The sequence below is a fragment of the Antechinus flavipes genome, chromosome 2 (assembly GCF_016432865.1).
Source record: "Antechinus flavipes isolate AdamAnt ecotype Samford, QLD, Australia chromosome 2, AdamAnt_v2, whole genome shotgun sequence".
Lineage (NCBI taxonomy): Eukaryota > Metazoa > Chordata > Mammalia > Dasyuromorphia > Dasyuridae > Antechinus > Antechinus flavipes.
Window position 1 is genome coordinate 473006564 of NC_067399.1, and position 25900 is coordinate 473032463.

A 25900-nucleotide genomic window follows, 5' to 3' on the forward strand; every position below is an offset into this window, starting at 1 on the left:
ATCATAATGAGGCACAAATGAAATGATATATTAGAAATACTTTTATTAAATAGCCTATAGTTAAATATGAGCTATAATTCTTTGAAAATAATACAGGTAAATTCTTATCTCTGTTCCTAACAGGTAAAACTGGAAATGTGCTACATTTCACACTTCTTATTTATAACATGTAATGTGAGATACCTACATATTTAAAAAATTGAATCAAATGTAATCCTTCACACAGGACAATCACACTTAAGAGAAAAAAACCTGTTTTAAAATCATTTCATATTTAACATGTGTGTTCAGGAGATATATCACAACATTGAACATAAAATAGGAAAAAATCTATAACATCTGGATTTATAACAAAAGAAATTCTCTATTTCTCAACTCCCCCTCTCCCCCAATCCAAACATTAGTTTAAGGGCTACCCCTCAAAAAACCCACCTCTTCCATGTCTACTTTGAGAACAATGATCTCTGGGGCTTGCCCTATCAAGAAACAATTCTTATTCTGGGTTTTGCAGTAGTGCTACCTCATGTTATCAGCACTCACCCTTCTGTGAAATACTCAGGAAATGGCCAGGTACGATGGGCATCATCCAGAAGAGGCCAGTTGTTCCGTGCGTTGCCCGGGCGACGAACATGCTGGGCTTGCCGTTTCTGCTGCAAAGCCTGGCTTACTCCAGCTACATACCGGGCAAACTCTGGGTCTGAGCCAACTGAACACAAAAAGAGAATCCAATTGTTAGGTCTCTACTGACATATTCATTTCTTTTCCACTATGATTAATCATGGTCTTTTAAGCCCTTAAGCTTGGTTGTCTATCCCGGCATAAAACAAACAAAAAGCTTCAGGAGATATTAACTCTCAAAGGACCAATATTATAGCAGAGTCAATTCTCCATTCTCTTCCAAGTGGATTATCCACCATAGCCTAGCCAGATATTAGAGAGACAGTACATTATCAGTAAGCATATCTTCAGCTCTATGTGGATTTGTGAGAAAGAAAAAAAAAAGAATGCTCTTTTACTAGAATAATTTTCCAAAGTCCATATAAACTTCTTTATTGTACAGTGTTTAAGAGTATACATATTTTTTCATCTTAAGATTATTTAAAACACCAACAGCAAGTTATGTTAAAGAATGAAGTAGCTGGAAAATGATCATGACAAAAAGACAACCAGCACTAACTCCCAGTAGCTTGGCTTCCTGTGTTGAATACTTTTAGTAACTCATTGTATAAGAAATTTATTCCATTCGTCAAAGAATGGGAACGTGGTTTCTTATATACATGAAATGAAATTGTTACTTTCTCTATTGTAATTATGCTACTATAGATCATAGAAGTTCTTTCTTTTGGACTTTCCTAAAAGTAATTTCTTTTGTGGATACAAAATCAAAACTGGCTATCAAGTACAAACGAATCCAGAGACATAAATTAAATCTTGGACATTGAATGAAAGAAATGAATCTTAAAATATATATGACATTATTATTTCAACAATTCAATAAACACATTTATTTAACTTTTGTGAATTCACAATAAGTAATAGGACATCATTAACTGCCTTCCTTTTTATGTAGGTAATTTGCCAATTAACTCTCTTAAAATTCCCTATATCATTATTCTGATTTCCTAAGTCAAAACCTCTCCCTGGCCATCACTCCTCTAAATATTATTAATTCCTCCCATTAGAATGAAAGCTATTCAAGAGCAACATTTATCTCATTTTTGTATTTATATCCTCAGTATTTAGCAAATAATAAGAAATAAATTATTTTTATTCATTATGTTATAAAATGGAAAAAAAAATTTAAAAATTGAGGTCATAATGAAACCATGCCATCAAACAGTAATGCTTCTAAAAATTTAATATTCTAAAAAATAAAAAAAAAACAATAGTTAAGAGTTTTAAAACAAAGTGATAAACAAATTCCAAATGCTAATAGACAAAAATAATATCCTGTTTTGGAAAAACTGTTTAGAAAAGTACTAGTAGGTACACTTTACTTACTCAGCTAGCTCCTTATTTTACATTTACCCCATTTTTGTTTCTCCACTAAAAGCCATAGGACAATCAAAAAAGGGAAAGGAAGAGGGGAAAGCAAAAGCTAGAAGCATCATTCTCAAAGGGCAAGAGTGTGGGGAGGATTATTAAGAGTTTACAAATGAAGCCTCTTAATTAACAATAGTAGCTCCCAGGCCCTATTTACCCAAGGTTCAAGGATTGCTATAAAAGAGTAGGATTTTATTAAGAGTAGTTTCAGTGTTATTCTAGTTAAGTCTTCAATTAGAACATTAAATCACCCAAAATGTCCATACATACCTGCAGGATCAAAAGGCAGAATTTCTCCCAGCATCCCAAAGACTCCCTCACTTTGGTCACGATTTGGCCATGTGTTATTTCTAGGTCCTTGTGGCTTTTGTCCTAACACCTCAGACACCATATTGTCCATGTAGCTGCTCACAAGACCCAAGCTATATAAATCAGGACTCAGATCTGAAAGGCCAGGGCTATTCCACTGGCCAAGAGACAATCCACTTCCAATGGCCTGGGTGGGCTGTTGGGAAGAGCTACTAAGCCACTTTCCAGGTGTCCGTGCCTGTGGCTGTGGTTGCTGTGGCCCTAGAGGCTGGAGCAGATGTTGGTAATATTGCATCTGTGGCTGCTGCTGTTTAGGGGATGGTGGCTGTTGCTGTGCTAACCCTCGCTGAGAAGGATGCAAAGTTACATGTGCCACTGATTGGGACGATAGCTGCGGAGGCTGTAGTGTCCCTGATTTTGTCTCAGTTGCTGGGGTAGATGCAACAGAATTACGCCTTTTCACCATTGGGGAAGCCTGTTGGGATTTGCCCATATTGAAACCAGACAGAAAATCGATAACTTCCTGCATTTCCTGATCACTCGGGAGATTCATACCTTTGTCATCATTACCATCATCCCCTTTGAAGAAATTTTCCCTATGTTCAATTAGAAAGCCATTAACCATGTGATTACTGGCACTTTGAGATGATGGGTCTGCAGTCCTTGGAAAATTACCAATGTTCAAAATGCTTTGCAATCTTGTATCAATATTATTAGATATTTTAGTTTTGTCTTCAGAACTTCCAGATATGAAAACATTTTTGGAAGGGGTATTTGGGATAGAATAACTTGCATTGTTGCTGGAACTGGCACATGAAGTTTTCTTTGTAAACCGTGAAGTCAGTTTTGAGAATGTCTTTTGTAAACCTCCTGATGACTTATTTCCATTTCCAGGAGGCATATCAACTTGACTACCAAAGTCAGAGATCTCACGCTGAAGCTGAATCTGAATAGAAGGCAAAGCTTGTTCCCTGTTTAAATGGAAATATATCCAACTTTCTTTAATTTGAAAAAATAGCATCGTACATTTCAACAATAAAATTAAAACTTTTAAAGTAAATATTAACTTTTCTCAAATGCATTCCAAAATTTATAATTTTGACAAATGAACAAATGATCATTAGATTTTAAAAAATGAATACTATTTGAATATCAATCAATATTTATTGTTCTTTAAAAATCTATTGTGTATAAAAAAAGCTTCCAAAAAGACATTAATAGGTTTCTACTCCTCAAAGTAAGATGTCTCATCAAGGACAAGAAATGAAGCTAATAAAAATTTCCAGAAAAGAAGACATTAAATGAGTCCACAAAGAAAGGGAGAAAAAGCTGAGGCATCAGAAACCAGAGATTATTCAAAAAATGAAAGCTAATCAAACCCAAATAAATACAAAATGAATAAAGAAGCTAGAGATAGGAAGTAGAAAGAACTAGAAGCTGGCATGAGAACACAAAAACAATGAACATGAGAAAAACACATAATAAATTCTAATGCTCTTTAGAATGATTTACAAATGAACCTTAGATACACAGTTCCCCCCCCCCAAGTTATTCTAAATTCACATAAATGGCATTTAGGTAAAATTCATTTACTACAGTCATCCTTCAATGCCTAATTTAGGTATAGAGGTGATCCTAGCTTCTTAAAGACTATGCTTATTAAGAGTGTAAGTTTTGCCAAGTTTTACCAAACTTTCTAGTTTGGTCTTCAGTGTAGGCCTACTAGAAGAATATATAAGAAAATATGTCTGCTATCTGTGGACTAGATTAACTAAGTACAGAGAGATGCATCTTCAGATATGGTGCAGAATAAGGAATTTTTTCTAGCCCCAATCACTCTCAAATATTTATACCAAGTCACAAAGAAGTTGTATTCAACAATAGTAAAGGAAGTGTCCATACTAATGAAGTCATAAGTCCTTAAAGTATAGAATTTTTATAGAAAAACCAATTAACTAAGAAATGTTGTCATATTTAGTACTTGCATTATTCAAGCAAGTACTCATTACTTAGAGTCACCTAAATAGTTTGGTTTTGTATCCTTTGTTGTATATTCAACTACATTCTAAGCCCTATGAAGAGATATGAACTTCTGCAACACTGCCAAAAATATGAATGTAGACATCAAAATTTTAAAAAAGTAAATAGCCTCTTATGCTTTAGTCCTGGGCATATATACCTTCCTTCCTTCCATCGATTTAAGTCCCACACAGCTGTATAAAGTACATCTACTAAGCCCAAAGTCTTCTCTGGATCAAGACTTCTCTGAAGCAAAGACATGGTTGCAGGGTCTTCCTTCAGGCACCTATTAACAACAAGTATTTATATTATTATCATGTTATTTTGCTTAAAAGTTTATTTTTTCCCCACAATAGTATTTTATTTTACCAAATACATCAAAAGAGTTTTCAATTTCATTTTTTTTGCAAGACTTTGTATTTCAAGTTTTTCACCTATCCTCTCCTACTTCTCCTCTCCCCAAGATAGAGAAAGTAATTTGATGCAGGTTAAACATGTGTGATCCTTTTTAAAATATTCCCATATTTACAACTGTGTTTATAGCTTCTGCTTAATAGCTAATAAAAACTTTTTATGTTTTATATTGACATTGAATACAATAACATCCATATATACTAACACTGACCCTAATCCTCACAAAACAATTAAGAGTAATATATCAAAACAGATAGTACAGAACACTCCACTTTTTTACTTTATCATGTTATTAGAAAAAAGAATATTTGATTAAATTTTAATAATTTGCTACTAGCATCATCCATTGTACAAACAAAAGATGATTTTTTTTTAAAAAGTGTGTCCATTTGCCTTCTTTATTCTTAAGTTCTCTCATCAAAGGAGCCATTACTTTTAGGCACTATTAGCACTTAACAAAAATTTAATAATAATATCAATAAATAAATAGTGAGCTGGATTCAAATCCTGCCTCCAACACAAAAACAGCTGTATGCTCACAAGTTAGTCATTTAACTTCTTAATGCCCCAGACAACTCTCCAGGACCTTGGATCAGAGGAGAATTTCCACCATAAAAACCACAAATTTAGATTAAAAATGAAAATATGCTAGTGAAAATAAACTAATATAATAATAAGAAAGTAATGAAAAGAAGTAGCCCAAAAACCAATGCTCTAATTCTGCTAAAGTAGCTCCTGGAAACAGCAACACAATATGAAGGAAAAAATATATCTCATGGCTTTGAAAGAATTTTACTTCAAATCATGAAGACAAAATTTTCAAAGGAATGAAAAGATTTATATGAAATCTAAATAAAGAGATAAAACCTTAAAATGCCCAATAAACCCCACCTTTATGACCAATAGTAACTAAGTCCCTGTTTTAGAAAACACACATTATAGAAAATAATTTTAACTTAGACTTCCATTCATCAAAAAGACTATCAGTAAACACAAAGCTATAAAACCCCAAATAAGATGGATTTAAAGGCAAATTAAAGATAATTATAAGATACTGTTCATCATCTTTTATAGAACAATAATATTCCATTACTTTCATATAACATAACTTATTTAGCCGTTCCCCAATTGATGGGCATTCACTCATTTTCCAATTCTTTGCCACCACAAAAAGAGCTGCTATAAACATGGGTCCTTTTCCCTCTTTTATGATTTCTTTGTGATACAGACCAGCAATGGCAGTGCTGGATCAAAGAGTATGCACAACTTGGGCATAGTTCCAAACTGCTCTCCAGAATGATTGGATCAGTTCACAACTCCACCAACAATGCATTAGGTGGATTCCCACATCCCCTCCAACATTTATCATTATCTTTTCCTGTCATCTTAACACAAATCTGAGAGATATGTGGTAATAAATTAGAGTTATTTTAATTTGTATTTCTCTAATCAATAATGATTCAGAACATTTTTTCATAGGACTAATAGATGGCATCAATTTCTTCATCTGAAAATTGTTCAAATCCTTCTAGTATTTATCAATTGGGGAATGACTTGTATTCTTAAAGATTTGACTCCATTCTCTATATATTTTAGAAATGAGGCTTGTATCATAAACACTGGCTATAAAATTTTTTCCCAGATTTCTGCTTCCCTTCTAATCTTGGCTGCATTGGTTTTGATTGTGCAAAAATTTTTAGTTTAATGTAATCAAAATTATCCATTTTGTACTTCATAATGTTCTCTACTTCCTGTTCGATTATAATTTCCTCCAAAGGTTTGATAGGTAAACTATCTCTGTGCTCTACTAATTTATTTATAGTATCTCCCTTTATGTCTAAATCATATACCCATTTTAACCTTATTTTGATATAAGGTGTGAGATGGAGGTCTACATCAAGTTTCTGATATACTATTCTTTAGTGTTTCTAGCACAGTTCCTTTGTCAAACAGTGAGTTTATATCTCAGAAGCTGGAGTCTTTGGGTTAATCCACAACAGTAGATTACTATAGTTATGAATTATTGTGTCTTATGTACCGAACCAATTCCACTAATCCACCTCTCTATTTCTTAGCCAGTATCAGATGGTTTTCATGACTGCTGCTTTATAACAGAGTTTTTAGGTCTGGTACTACTACGTCACCTTCCTTTGCATTTTTTTTCATTAATTTCCTTGACATTCTTGACATTTTTTTTCCTCTGATGAATTTTGTTATTATTTTTTCTACCTCTATAAAATATTTTTTTTTGGTACTAAATAAGTAGACTAATTTAGGTAGAATTGTCATTTTTATGACACCAAGTGGTACAGCATCCAAATTCTTAAGGAAGTTGAGCCACTAACAGGAAGAGATAGACAGCAAAATCATACTATTGGGGGACCTCAATCTTCCTCTCCCAGAATTAGATAATGGCATCTACATTCTTGAGTAATTGGTTTTTTTCCTAGTTGTTTAGATCTGACTTTGTGTTCATTTAGTTCTTGGATTTGTCTTGACAAGCAGACGTCAAAATATTTTGTCTACAATTACCTTAGATGGAATTTCTCTTCCTATCTCTTTCTGCTGGACTTTGTTGGTAACATATAAAAATGCTAATAATTTATGTGGGTTTATTTTATATCTTGCAATTTTGCTAACATTGTTGATTATTTCAAATAGTTTTTTAGTTGATTTCCTAGGATTCTCTAAGTATACCATTGTATAGAGTAATAGTTTTATTTCCTCACTGCCTACTCTAATTCCTTCTACTTCTTTTTCTTATTGCTATAGTCAATATTTCTAGTGCAATATTGAATAACAGTGCTGATAATGAGTTTCACCTCTGATCTTATTGGGAATGTTTCTAGCTTCTCAGCATTGCAAATAATGCTTCCTGATGGTTTTAGATAGATGCTGCTTATTATTTTAAGGAAACTCCCATTTATTACTATGCTTTCTCTAGTGTTTTTAATAGGAATTGTGCTGTATTTTTCTTCATCTATTAAGATTATCATATGATCTCTGTTAGCTTTGTTATTGATATAATCAATTACATCAAAGTTTTCCTTATACCAAACAATTCCTGATATAAATTCACTTGGTCAACATGTATTATCCTGCTGATAAGGTATAACCTTTTTGCTAATATTTTATTTAAAATTTTGGCATCAATATTCATTTGGAAGATTGATATATAATTTTCTTTCTCTGTTTTGGCTCTTCCTACTTCCTACTGGTATCAGCATAGGGAAGTAATAGAAGTAATTTGGCAGGACTCCTTTGTCTATTTTTCTAAAAAGTTTATATAATATTGGAATTATTTGTTATTAAAATATTCAGTAGAATTCCTTTGTAAATCCATCAAGCGCTAATTTTTTCTTAGGGAGTTCACTGATGGGGCTATTTAAGTAATTTACTTTCTCTTCTGTTAACCTGGGCAGTTTATATTTTTATAAATATTCATCCATGTTGGCACAGAGTTAGGCAAAATAGATCCTAATGTTGCTTTAATTTATTTTTCATTGGTGGTAAATTCACTCTTTTTAGTTTTAATTAGTCTTTTTTTAATGTGGTATTCTTTTTTTTTTCTTCTTTCCTTTTTCTAATCAAATTAACTAAAGGTTTACCTGTTTTGCTGCTTTTATCATAAAACCAACTCTTAATTTTATTGATTAGTTCAACAGTTTTCTTATTTTAAATGTTATTACTCTCTCCTTTGATTTTTCAGAATTTCTAATTTGGCACTGAATTGAAAGGGAGGGGTTAATTTGTTCTCTTTTTTAGCTTTTTTAATTGCACGCCCATTCATTGATCTTTTCTTTCTCTATTTCATTCATGTAAACATTTAAAGATATAAAATTTCCTCTAAGAATTACTTTGGCTGCAACTCATTAATTTTTGTCATTATCTTGGATGAAATTATTGACTCTCTGTAATTTGCTGTTTGATCCAGTTATTCTTTAGGATTAGATTATTTCATTTCCAATTGGTTTCTAGTCTATTTTCCCTGGCCTTTTATTCAATGTAATTTTTAGCACTATGAGCCCTCCAACTTCCTTTAAGGCCTCTGTGTTTATTCTTCCTCTGCATCCCATTTCTCCAACAATTACTATTCTGCCCCAATCTTTCTTTTGAGCTACACTATGGTTGATGTCAATCTTAAATATGTGGTATACATTTCCCTATATATGAAAATAAATAAACAATTTGTCCTTGTTGAATTCCTTGAAATTGATCTTTGATTTTGACTCTTATGTGTTTTCGGTTTGGTTGAGAAAAAAATTCTGAAAACTTGCAGTTTCACTGAATATACACTTTTTTCCTCATTCAATATTATAAATAATTTTGCTGGATATGATATTTTTGGCTGCAGGCCCAGTTCTTTTGATTGTCTATAGATATGATTGCAGGACCTGTGTATGGTTTTTTATTGTGGCTGCTGCTAAATTTGTACAATTCTAACTGGAACTCCAGTGTATCTGAATAGCTTTTTTCTTGTTTCTTGGAAAATTTTCTCTTTGAACTGGGGTTTTCAAAATTTGGCAATAATATTCCTATGTGTTTTCCACAAGGAATCTCATTGAGGTGGTGATCAGTGGATTTTTTTTCCTTTCTATTTCTACTTTCCCCTTATGTTCTATCCTTCCAGAATAATTTTCTTGGATTCTTTCTTGCATTATTGTGCCAAGACTCTTGGTTTTGGTCATAACTTTCAGGTCATAACTTTTCTCTTCTTGATCTGTTTTCCAAATTAGTTGTTTTTCTTATATGGTGTTTCACATTCTGTTCTATTTTTTTTTATTCTTTAGAATCTGTTTTTATTTCTTGGTCTCTTGTAACTTCACTGGCTTCCCCTTGTCCAATTCCAATTTTCAAAGAATTATTTTCATCTTTAAGACTTTGAATCTTCTTTTCTAGTTGGTTAACTTTTTTTTCGTAATCTTCTTGTTTTTCTTGGATGGTTTTTATTTTTTTATTTTTAGTTTTTTATCAATGTCTCTCATTTGATTCTTAAATTCTCTTTTAAGTTCTATAAATTCTCTCTGGTCAGGAAGCCAAATAACATCACTCTTTGGGATAGAAGCTTTTTTTTTTTTTTTAATTCAGTGTCCTCCTCTGGTCTTCTCTCTTCCCATCGTAAATTTTTATGATTGGGTTCTTTCTTTTTATCACTTCATTTTATTTTTTTATTTATTTTAATAATTAGAGATGTAAGCACCTCTAATCATAGAGAGGGGTTAGTATCTCTAGCTTCATTTCAACATTCTCTATCCTAAACCAAAAGTCCCAACTTCTAGCAAGTACCCACAGTTAGCAGTATCCCTGCCCCATTGTCTCTGCACTCACCAGGTATTGGTTCCTTCTTGCCCCAGGCTTCCACTGCAGCACAACTGGGCCTGGCATTCCTAATCAAATGAGATTCATTCAGTCTTCCTGGACTCAGATCCCTGACTCCTCAGCTCAAGCTATCTGGGAGATGAAAATTTCTGTGGCTCCTATTGAAGTTCCAGCCACTTCCAGGTAGCCCCAAGGGTTCTCTACTCAATGTTTTTGGGAGCTAGTCCAAGGTGTTTGCACTTTACAAGGGTTAATCCCCAGAACCTTCTTCAGATCTTCTTGGGGTGTACCAGAAGGACCCCTGTTCTGCCCCAATTCTTCTTGGTTTTTCACCAGTCTATGTTCATCCTGAGACACAGATTTGTTCAATTTGGGGAGTAGGAGAGAAATCTGGAGAAGTTGAAATTTACCCCATCTTCCCAGAATCCTCCCTAACGTTATATCTTTTAAAAAATGGTAATTTGGAGCAGCTAGCTGGTGCAGTGGATAGAGAACCAGTCCTGAAGTCAGGAGAATATGAATTCAAATCCGTCCTTAGACAGTTAACACTTCCTAGCTGTGAGACTGGGCAAGCCACTTGACCCCAAATGCCCCAGGGAAAAAAAAAAGGCAACTTGTTTCCTCCATCATAACAGAACTAAGTAGAAATCATTTAAACATATAACAAATACATTAGCTAACTTCTACAAGATCAAAGAACAGAAGAACATTTAAAGACTTCTTGGCTTAAAACATTAAGAATTGATAGTCTGATTAAAATCTATAAAAATCATTGGATTTTTACTAAACATTACCATATGCTGACTATTCATTTAATCTATACTGTTTTAAAATTATCAGCAAGCTCAAGGAACAGAGATTGCATCTTTAAAAAAAAAACTGTTAAAATGTACAGATCATAGAAACACATTGATCATTAATAGACAGAATTCTGCTTTACCAACAACAATCAGTAGAGGAAGCATTTCCAAATATTATTTTACCCAGATTCATTTTTTTTCCCCTATACACAAAATGGTAGTTAGGCAAGCAAATAAATCTTTCTCTCATAAGACAAAAATTAGATATTCTTTTCAAAGTGAAGGTTGTAAGGTAAGCTTGCTGATTTTTCAATAAATTGGATGGTAGAACAATAAATTCTGAAGATTAAGAAACACAAATAGCTTAAGACAACATAGAGAACTTTTAAAATCTGGTGGAAATAAGTTGGCAAATATTACCATTTTAAAAATTAATTCAACCAAAAGGGATTTCTTTATTTTCTTTTTAGACTCCTTCCTGCAAAAATTTCTTGAGATGGGAAACTCTGGGGTATGGGAAAGATGACAACTTATTAGCAATCTACAAAGAGTCCTTAACATTACTGGCTTGTAAAGATTTCCTAGCATACACTTAAATTTCAATAAGAAAATTTCAAACCAGTTTAACATAACCTATATGAATGAGCTTCAGCTGATTTTCAGTATTAAAAATCCAAGGAAAAATTATCATTTGCATTCAGCCTTGTAACTATTTAGTATCTCAAATGCTAACTTTTAAAAACATCTTTAAATTTTTTATTTACTTTATTTTTTAAAATGTTATGAAAAATTCTGTACATTTCCAGTATACATGAACAAATGAAAGGAGAATTGGAATCATAATATAATAAAACAAGAGAAAGGGAATAATGGATCCTATGTTTTATCACTATTATAAACACACTAAAGGTGAGTTAGTACCCTGATGCTGTGTCCCTTAAATTGAAAAGCTGAAAACAACTTGAAGTATTTGGATGAAAGGGATATAAAATTCCAACTATTCTGAAAGCCACCGAAAGTACTTTGCAAACATTGTGGTACTGTGACTATATCCACATAATGTGGGGTACCAACAAATCTGAATTTCCTATGCCTTAGACTCATAGGCCGTACATAACAAAGGTGCTTACAGAATAACCATTTTGATGAGAACGCAGAGAACTCTCCTAAAAATCAAGATATTAAATTATATGTAAAATTACATACCATGTTGATGGGACTTGAACCACAATTCTGGAACCTTCTAAACTAATCTGGGGAGCATAGGCTTCTTTATTTTCAATTTGTGCTGTATCAACCACCACCTATCAAAACAAAATGAAGATATTTATTTTCTAAGAAATGAAAGATGTAATTCTAAATAAATACTAAGAAGAAAAGGCTTAAAGACCTGAAAAAGAAAATATTAGAGCTGTCACTATTCAAATCATCCAACAGGGCAGCAGCAGCAGCAGAGGGAGTTGTAGAGGTATGAAGTACTACTACAGTCTATTACCACTATCATATATTTTATTATAGCACAGTATTCATTCACAAAGCATTGTTCACACATTATCTCATTTATTAGTCATGAAAACCTGTGAACCTAGAAGAAAACTCTGATACTTATTAACTATGTTAGGAAACTTTCTTTGCTAAAGAGTAACAAGAGCAGAGACAATGACTCTAGGCATTAATTAATTAATTAATTGATTCAACTAATTTTTTTCTGCCAAGCTTCTTTTAAACTGGAAAAGTTGCACAGTAAAAATTTTGATTTGTTAAGTTAACAAAATAGAGAATACATAAGATTATAAACACAACAAATACATGTTTTAAAAACATCTGTTTTAAAGGAAGATACATAAATGATAGATGATTGAGGCAATTAACTATAGTTTGGTTTTTTTTTTAAAATATATTTTATTTTATTTTATAAAAACTTCATATTGACAGAATCCATGGCAGGGTAATTTTTTTAACAACATTATCCCTTGCACTCGTTTCTGTTCCAATTGTTTTCCCTCCTTCCCTCCACCCCCTCCCCTAGATGGCAAGCAGCCCTATATAGTTAGATATGTTGCAGTATATCCTAGATACAATCTATGTTTGCAGAACCGAACAGTTCTCTTGTTGCACAGGGAGAATTGGATTCTGAAGGTAAAAATAACCCGGGAAGAAAAACAAAAATGCAAATAGTTCACATTCATTTCCCAGTGTTCTTTCTTTGGATGTAGCTGCTTCAGTCCATCATTTATCAATTGAAACTCAGTTAGGTCTCTTTGTCAAAGAAATCCACTTCCATCAGAATACATCCTCATACAATATCGTTGCTGAAGTGTATCATGATCTCCTGGTTCTGCTCATTTCACTTAGCATCAGTTCATGTAAGTCTCTCCAAGCCTCTCTGTATTCATCCTGCTGGTCATTCCTTACAGATCAATAATATTCCATAACATTCATATACCACAATTTACCCAGCCATTCTCCAATTGATGGGCATCCATTCATTTTCCAGTTTCTAGCCATTACAAACAGGGCTGCCACAAACATTTTGGCACATATGGGTCCCTTTCCCTTCTTTAGTATCTCTTTGGGATATAAGCCCAGTAGTAGCACTGCTGGATCAAAGGGTATGCACAGTTTGATAACTTTTTGGGCATAATTCCAGATTGCTCTCCAGAATGGTTGGATTCGTTCACAACTCCACCAACAATGTATCAGTGTCCCAGTTTTCCCACATCCCCTCCAACATTCATCATTATTTTTTCCTGTCATCTTAGCCAATCTGACAGGTGTGTAGTGGTATCTCAGAGTTGTCTTAATTTGCATTTCTCTGATTAATTGTGGTTTGGAACACTCTTTCATATGAGTGGTAATAGTTTCAATTTCTTCATCTGAAAATTGTCTGTTCATATCCTTTGACCATTTATCAATTGGAGAATGGCTTGATTTCTTATAAATTTGAGTCAGTTCTCTATATATTTTGGATATGAGGCCTTAATCAGAACCTTTAACTGTGAAGATGTTTTCCCAGTTTGTTGCTTCCCTTCTAATCTTGTTTGCATTAGTTTTGTTTGTACAAAGGCTTTTTAATTTGATATAATCAAAATTTTCTATTTTGTGATCAGTAATGGTCTCTAGTTCATCTTTGGTCACAAATTTCTTTCTCCTCCACAAGTCTGAGAGATAAATTATCCTATGTTCCTCTAATTTATTTATAATCTCGTTCTTTATGCCTAGGTCATGGACCCATTTTGATCTTATCTTGGTATATGGTGTTAAGTGTGGGTCCATGCCTCAATTAACTATAGTTAATGAGACATTACAGAAACAGGACCTGTTAACTGTAGCAAATAAATATCAATTGGAAAAATAAAAAGTTGAAAGAGAGTATCTGTGGGAGCAGGATAAAAAGTACAGGATGCTTCTTCAGGTACATATTGTAAAGGTCTTACTGATTCTAGGCACTCTATCATTTATTGTGCAACCAGATATTTATTGGGGAATGCAGAAAAGGAAGAAATCCTTCTTCTTTTCCAAAAACAATAATTTCTTGATTTGCTTTAATGATAATTTCATAAAATTTAGAGGAACCAATAAAAAGAAATACTATTCTGGATCAGATTTTCACTAAAAAGATAAAGTAATTATTACGGGTCAAGATTTTGGGAGGCTTGCGAGGAAATGACACCTAAATCTTAGAAAGTGTGATATAAGAGAAAAAAGCGAGTAATAGTCTGGCATATACCTCAGATGTAGAAAGAACATATTTCAAAACATTCAGAGAAAAAATATGAAGAACCCAGAAGGAAAAAACTCTATAGAAGTCCACACAAGTGAGATGGGATGAAAAGCACTAAGAATGACTCCCTCCCCAAACCCCTTGCTGTTAGGTGAACTTTTATTTTTATTTTTAAAATATTTTATTTTCCACAAACATGCAAAGATAGTTTTCAATATTCATTTTTGTAAGACTTTGTGTTCCAAATTATTTTCCAGCCATCTCTTACCTCCCCCCTTCCCAAACCAGCAAGTAATCTAAGTTAAAATTGTGCAAGAATGACATTTTGAAGGACACAAAGAAATAAAGTTGATAAAGAAAAAGAAGAGTTGCCTTAAAAGTACAATATGTATTAAAGGAGAAATCCCTACCCAACTTTAAAAAAAAAAGTATGTAAAGAAATTGGAGCAGGTGAAAAAGAATGAACAGAAATGAATGGCCCAATCCTATAGTGTCAGAAATGCTAAAGTACAAAAGACTCTAAAGTTTAGAAGAGCAAGCTAAAGATGGTAACAAGAGGATTCTGTTATTTTAAAATTATATTGAGATGGAAAAGCAAGTCAATGAGGGGATAAAATCACAGCTCAATGTGGACTGGATACTAATTAGCTAGAGTAAAAAGATAACAGTGTTTTAGTTTTATTTTGCTTGCTTACATAAGTTTGAAGATTTAATTACTGAAAATTGCAAAGTACTTTAGAAGTTATCTAGCACATACTAACATATGCTACAAATATAGCTTTCTTAAATCTCAACAAAGCATCTGAAAAAGTCTTTTACAGAAACTGGAGGGATGTGGACTAGCCAACACAATAAGAAGAAGGTTTGGAAACTATTTGAATGACCAGGACCAAAAAGAAGTCCCTAATATTCCAGCAACAATTCAGAATGTCTTGACGGAAAGGTCCCCATCAGCTGTGCTTGATCTTGTATCATTTAACATTTTTGTCAATGACTTAAATGATAAAGTCATTGTATAGTCATCAAATTAGATTATGATACAAAGTTATGAGAGCCACAGGATAACAGTTATATTCGGATTCAAGAAGCTTTTGGTAAGCACTTGGGAGGGATCAGATAAGATACTAAGAATAAACAAAGTATTTTATTGGAGCTCAAAAGATCAACTTCACAAGTTCAAGATTTGGAGATAGCACTTCATCTAAAAAAGGTCTATGAATCTTAGACAACTGCAAGTTCAATATACATAGTATAGTATAATACTAAGAAAGTTAAAGCAATCTCAGGCTACACTGAAAAAATTATCTAGGATTAGAGATGAAAGGCAGTATTCTGCTCTGGTAAAACATCACGTGTTGCGTTTAAGGCATTTCAGTTTTTGGATACTCCATTCAGTGTCCAGAGAAAGGCAAAATTGGGATGGAGAAAGGCTATGTGTTCATATTATATGAGTACTAGTTTAAGGAACTGGTGACAACATGGAGAAGACAACAGACACAAAAGATGTGTTCAAAAATTTAGAAACTTGTCACATGAAAGATTAGTTAATGTTTTGCTCCAAAGAAAAGAGCTGGAAGCAATGGGTGGAAGTTCCCAAAGTAGGAAACATAATCTTGGTGAAAGGAAAATCTTCCCCAAAATTAGAATAGAGCAAAAAGAGAATGTGCCACCCCAAGAGGCAGTGGGTTTTACCTCACTAGAGGTCTTTTAGCCAAGGATGATAACTAGTTGATATAGATATGTAATAAAGAAGACCCTTGATTAAATACAGATTAGAGAAGATAGTCACTGAAGTACATATAACTGAAATTCTATGAAAAAAAAATTCTATGACATTTGCTTACTTTAAAAATTGTGAAAAATTATTAGAGATGTATAACAAATGCCAAAATGTTTGTGGCAGTCCTGTTTGTAGTGGCTAGAAGCTGGAAAATGAATGGATGCCCATCAATTGGAGAATGGCTGGGTGAATTGTGGTATATGAATGTTATGGAATATTATTGTTCTGTAAGAAATGACCAGCAGGATGAATACAGAGAGGACTGGTGAGACTTACATGAACTGATGCTAAGTGAAATGAACAGAACCAGGAGATCATTATATACCTCAACAATGATACTGTATGAGGATGTATTCTGATGGAAGTGGATCTCTTCGATAAAGAGAACTAATTCAGTTTCAATTGATCAAGGATGGACAGAAGCAGCTACACCCAAAGAAAGAACACTGGGAAATGAATATAAACTGCTTGCATTTTTGTTTTTCTTCCTGGGTTATTTATACCTTCTGACTCCAATTCTCCCTGTGCAACAAGAGAACTGTTCGGTTCTGCACACATATATTGTATCTAGGATATACTGTAACCTATTTAACATGTATAGGACTGCTTGCCATCTGGGGGAGGGGGTGAAAGGAGGGAGGGGAAAAATTGGAACAGAAGTGAGTGCAAGGGATAATGTTGTAAAAAATTACCCTGGCATGGGTTCTGTCAATAAAAAGTTATTAAAAAAAAAAAAAAAGAATTGAACCAGATACACCCAGTGAAAGAACTCTGGCAAATGAGTATGAACCACTTCATAGAATTCCCAATCCCTCTTTTTTTGTCCATCTGCATTCTTTTATTTCCTTCACAGGTTAATTGTACACTATTTCAAAGTCCGATTCTTTTTGTACAGCAAAATAACTGTACAGACATGCATACTTATATTGTATTTAACTTTAATATGTTTAACATGTATTGGTCAACCTGCTCAATGCTGAAAAATTACCCATGCATATATTTCGTAAATAAAAAGCAAAAAAAAAATCAGCACTATATATGACCCCAAAGCATCTTCAACCATCAACATAAAACACAGTAGAAGTATAGTAAAATATAGTTTATTCAGTGTTTTAACTTAGCACATTGTCAGTCACACAGTAGTTGCTTAACAACTGCCTTTTCATTCACTAATTTATCATTTGTAAAACCATAATATAGTAAGATTTATATTTATAGGCACAATATAAACAAATAATGTCACATGCTAAGTGTTTGGCTTAAAACTTCAAATGCAAATTTCCTAATTCAAAATTTAGATAATTTTGGAAGAGAAGGAAAGAAAAAACTTAGCAAAAATCCTAGTTTCTGAACATTTTTTATGTTCAGCCTTTTATCATTAAGTCTTTTATTAAATGTTTAATATTCTTTTCTGTTTTAATGACTATCTACATGGCAGTTTAAACTATCATATCACTTATAAATGAAAAAGATCTTTTTTAAAGCAATAAAACAAAAGGTATAAAATTGTTTATCTTCTCATGATTCCTATCCAACCTCTTAAAATCATAAATATAAAATGTATTTAACACATTTCTCCACCCAGTTTTGTGGGTCCTTGGGAAATGGCTTCCTGTACCATGAACAACTATTGTTCATGCTGTACAGGTGTTTCCTCTTTATCCCTACCCATTGAATAATAATCTTAAAAACATGATATGTAATCACAGAAAATCTCATATGTGAAGAATATAATATTTCAGTCTGGATGCATGTTATACTATTTAAGCAATATTAACAATTTTTTGTAGAACTCGCCTTTTCTGTTAATATTAAGAGGCTTTTCTTTCTCCTAATTTTCACAATTCTTATGTAAACAAATTCACAGTTATAATTTGGATTTCATTATTCCCTCCTTATTTAATTTAAAGTGGTTTTTAGAAATCTATATTAATCCTTAATAATAAACTTACTTAATAATTTAATTAGAATTTATATTTTATTAATATTTTTTAAAGAAGCAACTGCCTATACTGTGAAGCAGATTAAAAAAAAAAGCATGACTTCTTAGGGGTATACATAGAACAGGTAACTGTTTTCAATAACAAGATAGGAAAAGTTTGCTTTCCAAGTACAATAAAAGGATAATGGAAAGGATACAAGGCATAGTCAAAAGAAGTAAGTTTGAGCCTGGAGCTACACTAAATAACTTGAGGGCAAGCGCTGTTTTTGTTCAGCACAGTATTGACATAAAGTAACAGCTTAATAAACAGTTTGTTGATTAATTGACTTAACTTCTCTGAAACTCAGCTTCTTCATCTGAAAAATGGGGGAAATGCTGGCAACATCTGCATCATAGATAATGAAGAAATATTTTGTAAACCTTGAAGTACTATGCAATTGCGACTTGTTTCTTATTGTCATCATTAGTAATAATAATCTGGGCAGCTAAACAGCACAGTGGTCAAGTGCTAGGTCTGTAATCAAGAATACTCATCTTAAGTTCGAATGTGGCTTCAGATACTTACAAGCTATGTGATTTCAGGCAAATCATTTAACTCTGTTTGCCTCAATTTTCTCATCTGTAAAATATGTTGGCAAAGGCAATAGCAAACCACTCCAGTAATCTTTGTCAAAACACCCCAAATGGCAGTAATCCCTCTGCTCCATGCAGCTTTCTGGAAGTGAACTTAAAATCCTTCCAAAATTTGAGAAAATTAATAAGAATTGAACTTAGAGACTGATGTAAGTTTGCAAATTCAAGATAATATTTTTAGTATCAGCTAATTCATATACAGAAAAAAACCCTATATATAAAAATTCATCTTTTCTTTTAAGTATACTTTAACATCCATTTGAAATTCTTTAAATTGTGATAGTTTGTTTTTGAAATCAGGACATATATTAAGATATGTATGTGTATGTATATATTCATATAGTAATTGACTGAGATGAGAGGGGTCTCAGAGATATTCTAGTACAACTCTTTCATTTTACATATGCAGTAAATGAGGTTCTGAGAAGTTAACTGACTCAAGGTCATATTTTGTGACTACATTTACTTACCAGTCCAGCCTGGCCAAAAAGTAACTGTACAGCGGTCTTACAGGCACCTCGCCAAGTAGAAGGGCAAACCTGGTTCAACACTTCAGTTACAGGAGAATCATCCCTTGCTGTAATTCCATTATGACAGCCTGCTTCTTTAATCAGTTGTAACATTGTGTGCTAAATATTGATAGGAAGAAATAAATCACAATACATAAAACAAAAACTATGTTATGAATGAAAATTTGCAGAAAGGTATTTTTGCATTTACTTGTACAATCATTATTAGGAGCAAGTTTTATGTTTTTAATTTTTTAAGGAAGATATAATCAATTGATTATTATTCTATTCAATTATTTATATAGATCCATTGGATATTTTTACATTGTGTAAGCCATCTAAATCACCTACTTAACAATCTTCACTTTACTGAGATACTTTACTAAAAAGAGAAATTAAATTTCTTGGGAAACATGAAAGACAATCTTTTAGATGACACCTAGATTTCTCTTTCCTTTTATAAGTCAGCAACATTTAAGGAGTTATAGATTTTCTAGTTGTCTTTTTTTTTTTTTTTAAAGATTGTAACCATATGACAGTTTCTTGGGTTCCTTTTTTCTACCCTCTTGCCACTCACCCCAAATCTAAAAATTTGTTTCTTAATAAAGTTCTTCTCTGATAGATTGGTCCTTGAATGATAGATAGAAATTCTACTATATAATCTCAGTCTGAAGACTTTTCAACTTGATAGAATTTTCCAGAATTTATATTCCACCAGAAAAGCCTGCAAGAATCCAAACTTACCTCCAAATTCTGATGAGGCAATTAAAGGAAGACTTAAATGGAAGTTTATAATAAGCATTGTGTTAAATTTGTGACGTTATTAAAATGTTATATATTTTCAAAAAATTTTTACTAACACATTTTATTTTTAGTCTACAAACATTTTGAGATTATCCATATCCTGTGAGAGCTCTGTTGTAATGAAATAAAACAATTATAGCCCTCCCCCTAATCTATTTTTAAGTGTTTTCTAATTTATAGAAATCTATTTCTCTCCCTTCCATCTCAACTCTATTGAATAAGAAGATAAAGAAAAAGAAATTTATTGTAAGAAATATATAGAATTAAGTAAAATAAATTCCCTGATTAGTTGTACACAAAATACATACTCATATGTCTCATTCTGAATCCTAAATCCAGAATTTCTCTAAATCTATTACTTCTCACAAACTGATAGTATGCTTTATCACCAATCCTCTGGAATAATGGACAATCACTGCATCAATTACAGGTTTTTAAAGTTATTTGTCCAAAAGCTGTTATTGTATAAACTGTCTTCTTGGCTTGGCTCATTTCAATTTAACCACTAAAAGTCTTCCCAATTATTATTATCTACATTATTATAATAGTAATAAATTGTCCTTTTGCTTCTGACTACATAACTCTGCAAGTCTTTCCATGTCTCTTTGAAATAATCAATTTCCTCTTTTCTTATAGAATTCCATTACATTGATACAGAAAATTTTATTGAGTCACTCATGAATTATTGGTCATCCTGTTAATTTCTAGTTTTTTGCCACTACAAAGAATTGCTACAAATGTTTTTGTACATATAGGATATTTCTTTTTTGGGGGAAGACAGGGGGGCTCTTTCTGGTTATAAACCTAGTAGCAGCATAGCTAGGTAACAGAGAATACTTATATTTGTTATTTTTATATTTATTAATGACATTTATTTTAGTGTTAAGACATCAATAAAATATAAATATTCTTAGTGAAACCTGAACTTCTTTCTCATATTTTTTGTTTTTTGAACCTCTATTCATTTCTTGAACAAAAATCCCTATCACTTGTATTTTAAAACTTATGTTCAAGCTATTTGAATATAAATTAAAATTACCGTTTTTAATTTCAGGTTGTCAGCTGCAGATTCATTAAAAGATATCCCTCTCAAAAAGTGTGATCCTATCTGGACAGGGACTGTTGGGAGCTCACACTGGATTGGCTGTGGTGGAGTTTGTCTTCGCCCTGTCTGCTGGGCTTCAGCTTCACTGCAGCAGCCCTTCAAACAGATATCAAACAGTGAGGAGATATAGTCAATACAATCGAGATGAGGTCAGATGTCATTGTCAACAGTAACTTATTCATGTCAAAGTTAAGAAGTTACATAAAGAAAAAATGGTTACCTGCAAACTTGCTTCAATTGCTTTTGGATTCAAGTGGAAGCCAGCTTTCATTGCATATTCACAGTGGCCTAAACTCTCCAGAGCTATTTTATATGCCTAAAAAAAAGAGATTTTTTCCCCCATGTATCATGATTTGATAGCAGATTACAATGATACAACAAAGTTTAATAAAATATATTAGTAGATATACAAGAATAGATTTGAGCTATATCCCATTACAATTTCAAATGAAAACAATTCAACTAGCCATAGAGGATATCTTCACCATTTTAGTCCTCAAAAAAGAAAACAAACAACTTACTTGCAAAGCACTATCAATTTTCATGTTCAATTCTTTAAGCTGGTGTTCAGGAATTGCCACACTCTGTGAACAGAAGAGCTGTTGAACTTCAATTCCAGCCAAGCAGCCATCACAGCCTCTCTCTCTCAGTCTAGATGTTGCCTAAAATAAAAACAAGTGGTAAGTAAAATGGTTTGTGTTTTACCAACAAGTAATAATAAAACTAAAATTAAACAAGAAATAGTACTATAATGTAGTAAGGAGTGACTTTTATTTACTAATATGACTTCAGCTAAGCTTTTAGACTTCTGCATCAAAGAAACATGAAATACCTTCCAGAATGACTACTGAAATGCTAGTTTTTTTATGTAAATGTAGGCATTGCTTATGTAAGGAATTTTTCCTGCCCTGCTTTAGAGACATTATAGGATTGATTACGCAATAAGCAAATGGATATCAATTGGGTATCTTGCAGAGTAACCTAACATTCTAATCATCCTACCACAGAAACAGGAAAGAATGTATAGTAAGGAAAAAATAGCTTTCACATCTACATCTTCATCAAAAGTTAACTTCCATTTCTTTAAGAATCAGTGACAATTTAAAAATTCACTCATAGATCATTATATACTTCAACAACGATACTATATGAAGATGTATTCTGATGAAAGTAGATTTCTTTGACAAAGAGACCTAACTCAGTTTCAATTGATCAATGATGGACAGAAGCAGCTACACCCAAAGAAAGAACACTGGGAAATGAATGTAAACTATTTGCATTTTTGTTTTTCTTCCCGGGTTGTTTTTACCTTCTGAATCCAATTCTCTCTGTGCAGCAAGAGAACTGTTTGGTTCTGCATACATATATTGTATCTAGGATATACTGCAATATATTTAACATATATAGGACTGCTTGCCATCTAAGGGAGGGGGAGGGGAAAAATCGGAACACAAGTGAGTACAAGGAATAATGTTGTGAAAAATTATCCTGGCATGGGTTCTGTCAATAAAAAGTTATTATTAAAAAAATAAATAAATATTTAAAAAAAAAAGAACTTCCAAAAAAAAAATTCACTCATAATGTGGAGACTCCATAAGTGTAACTAGGAATCATACACACTGAAATTAGTTTATTTTTAGTAACTTGGTGATCTAAACAATTTCATGGATATCAATAGCCTAGTGATCTCAAACTGTTACTGTTGCTGGAAATCATAAAATAATATTTTAAAATTTAGTGTGGAGATGAAATAAACAGCTTTTTTTGGTAAGATTTTTAAAATAAATTTATTTATTTTTAAAACATTACTTTATCAATCATATTGGGAAGAGAAATATCAGAACAAAAGGGAAAAATCATAGGAGAGGGGAAAAAAAAAAACAGAAAAAAGAAGTGAACATAGCACATGTTGATTTACATTCAATCTCCATTATTTTTTTTCTAGATGCAAATGACATTTTCTGTCCAAAGTCTATTGGCATTACTTTGGAGTATAAACAACTTTAATGAAAAAAATTTCTGTTAAAAGATATTGACTGTGAATTCTAAACTCAGAACAAAATATTCAAAGAAATTAATTATTATTGAGCATAAGTGTAATCATACAAGTTAGGGAGACCTAAAGATCCTTTGTATAGAAATGTTTACATAGAAGTCACGGAAGGTGGTCTTACAGCATGTACCTAAAGGAAGACAACAACATTGCAAAGGTTTAGTACTTTCCTTTTATAAAACATTAACTCAATAAATAAAGTCAAGAATTTCTTCTTGAACTTTAATTTCACAGGAAGTTTACTTATTGTTCCATATGCTACAGATGCTGGTATCAGCCAGCATCCAGACAGGATTTCCTGTTAAATGATTAACATGCCAGCAAACAAAAGTACCAAAGCAGCAGATAAAAGGTTTCTCAGCCAATTATAAAATGTTAGAGGTAGTATGCTACAAAATTATCATAGATGATTATTTTACATATAAACAAAGTGTTTGCTGCAAATTCATAAGCTTATAAAACTCAAGATATATATTGCATTATGTGTCAAAATATTTGTATATTAGTTAAAAAATATACTAGGAAAATAAGCAGCAGCAAATCCTGGGAACATAAACTTGCCTTGGAAAAATTATTTTCTTCATATAGGAAGAAAAGAATATCATAAAATCAAATAAGCTTAAGAGTTATTTAAGAGGAAATCTGTATGGATCCTAGTTTTTAAAAAGCATCCTGCAGTAGAAAATTTCTTGTGGAATTATCTCCAAAAAGAGCTCCAGTCCATGTGCACTGAATAAATGTTTTATAACTTTACTGTAGTTAGTGAAACCTCATTTATAAAAGAGGAAACTCCAGTCTAAAGTCAAACAATAGTCAAAATTATACATGTACAAAACTTCTTGTGGTGTTTTTCCCTGTTTGTCCCCGAATATAGTATAGTCTGGTGGAGCAAATGTGATAAAACAAGGTTGCAAACATTAAAGCAAAAAGGTATTCTTACTTAGGACAACTTTCATTTTACAAAGAGTAAACTGAAACATTAGAGGTTCAGTGATTTGCCAACAGTCATATATTAATTTACTGGCTTAACTGGAGGAGTAGCACTTGGGAATCTCTTAGTGAACTCAGTGCTTTCTCCATGATATATCTAACTTTCACAGGCCTATGACAGAAAATATTGTTTCCACACCTAGGTAGTAAATGATTATGAAGTATTTATCAAAGGGGCAGACCATTGGGAACAGCCAGTGAAAATGACCTGAGGCAGATGAAGTACTTATGAAAATTATGATTCCCTTACTTTCTCCCTTAAGTTTGTTTAATATGAGTGTTTCATAAGAATCTTAAGAGAAGGATATTTTTTGAAAATGAGAATCAACTGATAGTACCTCAAATTAGGTGAGATTTGCTGTGGGTAACAGATTCTAATACTGTTTTAAAAAATGATAGAACAAAGAAAGTTGAGGTTTGAAAAACCTCAGCATTAAGTATATCCCTCTCATTTTCCAGATGGGGCAACTAAGGCCCAAAGAAAAGAGGTAATTTAATTCAAGGTCATAAAACTACTTAATAGCCAAGCTGGGATTTGGCCATCTGACCCTAAGTTCAGTGAATGTTCTTTCTGCTAAGCTCTACTGAGGTTAAAGGCCATGGGAGCCCTCAAGATGAGGAATCACATTAGATCACAGGCTTTGACCTTATTTCTCTCTATATATTTTCTAGTTTGTCTCTCACTCACAAGTCCCAGTAAGCAATAATAGATATCAAGATGAATAATCCTTGGAATTATAAATCTGGGAATTAGAATTCAGTCAATGTCTGCTGAATTTCTTGATTGAAAAAACATAGCTAAAAACTTAAAAAGAAATTGTATATGGTTTAATCACAAGTGAAAGGTAATATGTACCAAAAAAACCCATCTAATTACCTTGCAGTTGCAATAGATTCTAATGAGTACTTTTAGTTCCCAATATAAGAACTCATCAAGATACCCTAGATTGAATCTACTAGAGATCACAATTCAAAAACTGAAAAAATTAGGTCTAAATAAGATAGTTCTTTCTTAGGGTGGTGTTATAGCATCAGAACAATTTGTACTTAGCATAATCAGGCAGTAAGAAGTAAAAAAAAAAAAAAAAATTCCTCTAATTGGCAGCTTTACCTCAGCAGCCCCTCTCCAAGATCTTAATGCATCTTCTAATTCAGTTGTAGGACTTAAGCAAGCTTTCCCATTGCCACTAACATTCTTTCTTTCTTGTACTACTGTTTCAGCAAAGCAGGAATGAGCCACTGGCTGCACCTTCTGTAATGCTTGGGACAAAAACTGGAAATGAACTTGCATCACTGTCAAGAAACATCGCCCTAGTACCTGTAAAAAAGGAAAAGAATATTTCAGAGATCTTCTAGTTTTTGGTTTCTGAATAGGTATAGTTCATTTTTACTTATTCTCCCACAAATAGAAGACATTAGCAGAATAGATAACCAAACTGACCCATTCTCAGAAAAT

At 32.6% G+C, this 25900-nt stretch overlaps 1 protein-coding gene across 4 annotated transcripts in view; it reads right to left on the bottom strand.

The window, feature by feature from the left end:
- The window catches only part of GARRE1 (granule associated Rac and RHOG effector 1), a 122010-nt gene that overhangs the window by 12813 nt on the left and 83297 nt on the right, over positions 1 to 25900 (bottom strand). For all 4 annotated transcript variants that reach the window (XM_051979714.1, XM_051979713.1, XM_051979716.1 and 1 more), the window contains 9 exons: positions 25556 to 25762; positions 21923 to 22063; positions 21622 to 21717; positions 21336 to 21497; positions 19454 to 19612; positions 12111 to 12208; positions 4532 to 4657; positions 2314 to 3323; positions 541 to 706 (listed from right to left, as the gene is read on the bottom strand). In XM_051979714.1, the coding sequence (XP_051835674.1) occupies positions 541 to 706; positions 2314 to 3323; positions 4532 to 4657; positions 12111 to 12208; positions 19454 to 19612; positions 21336 to 21497; positions 21622 to 21717; positions 21923 to 22063; positions 25556 to 25762 (2165 nt within the window). The remainder of the gene's footprint in view (positions 1 to 540; positions 707 to 2313; positions 3324 to 4531; positions 4658 to 12110; positions 12209 to 19453; positions 19613 to 21335; positions 21498 to 21621; positions 21718 to 21922; positions 22064 to 25555; positions 25763 to 25900) is intronic.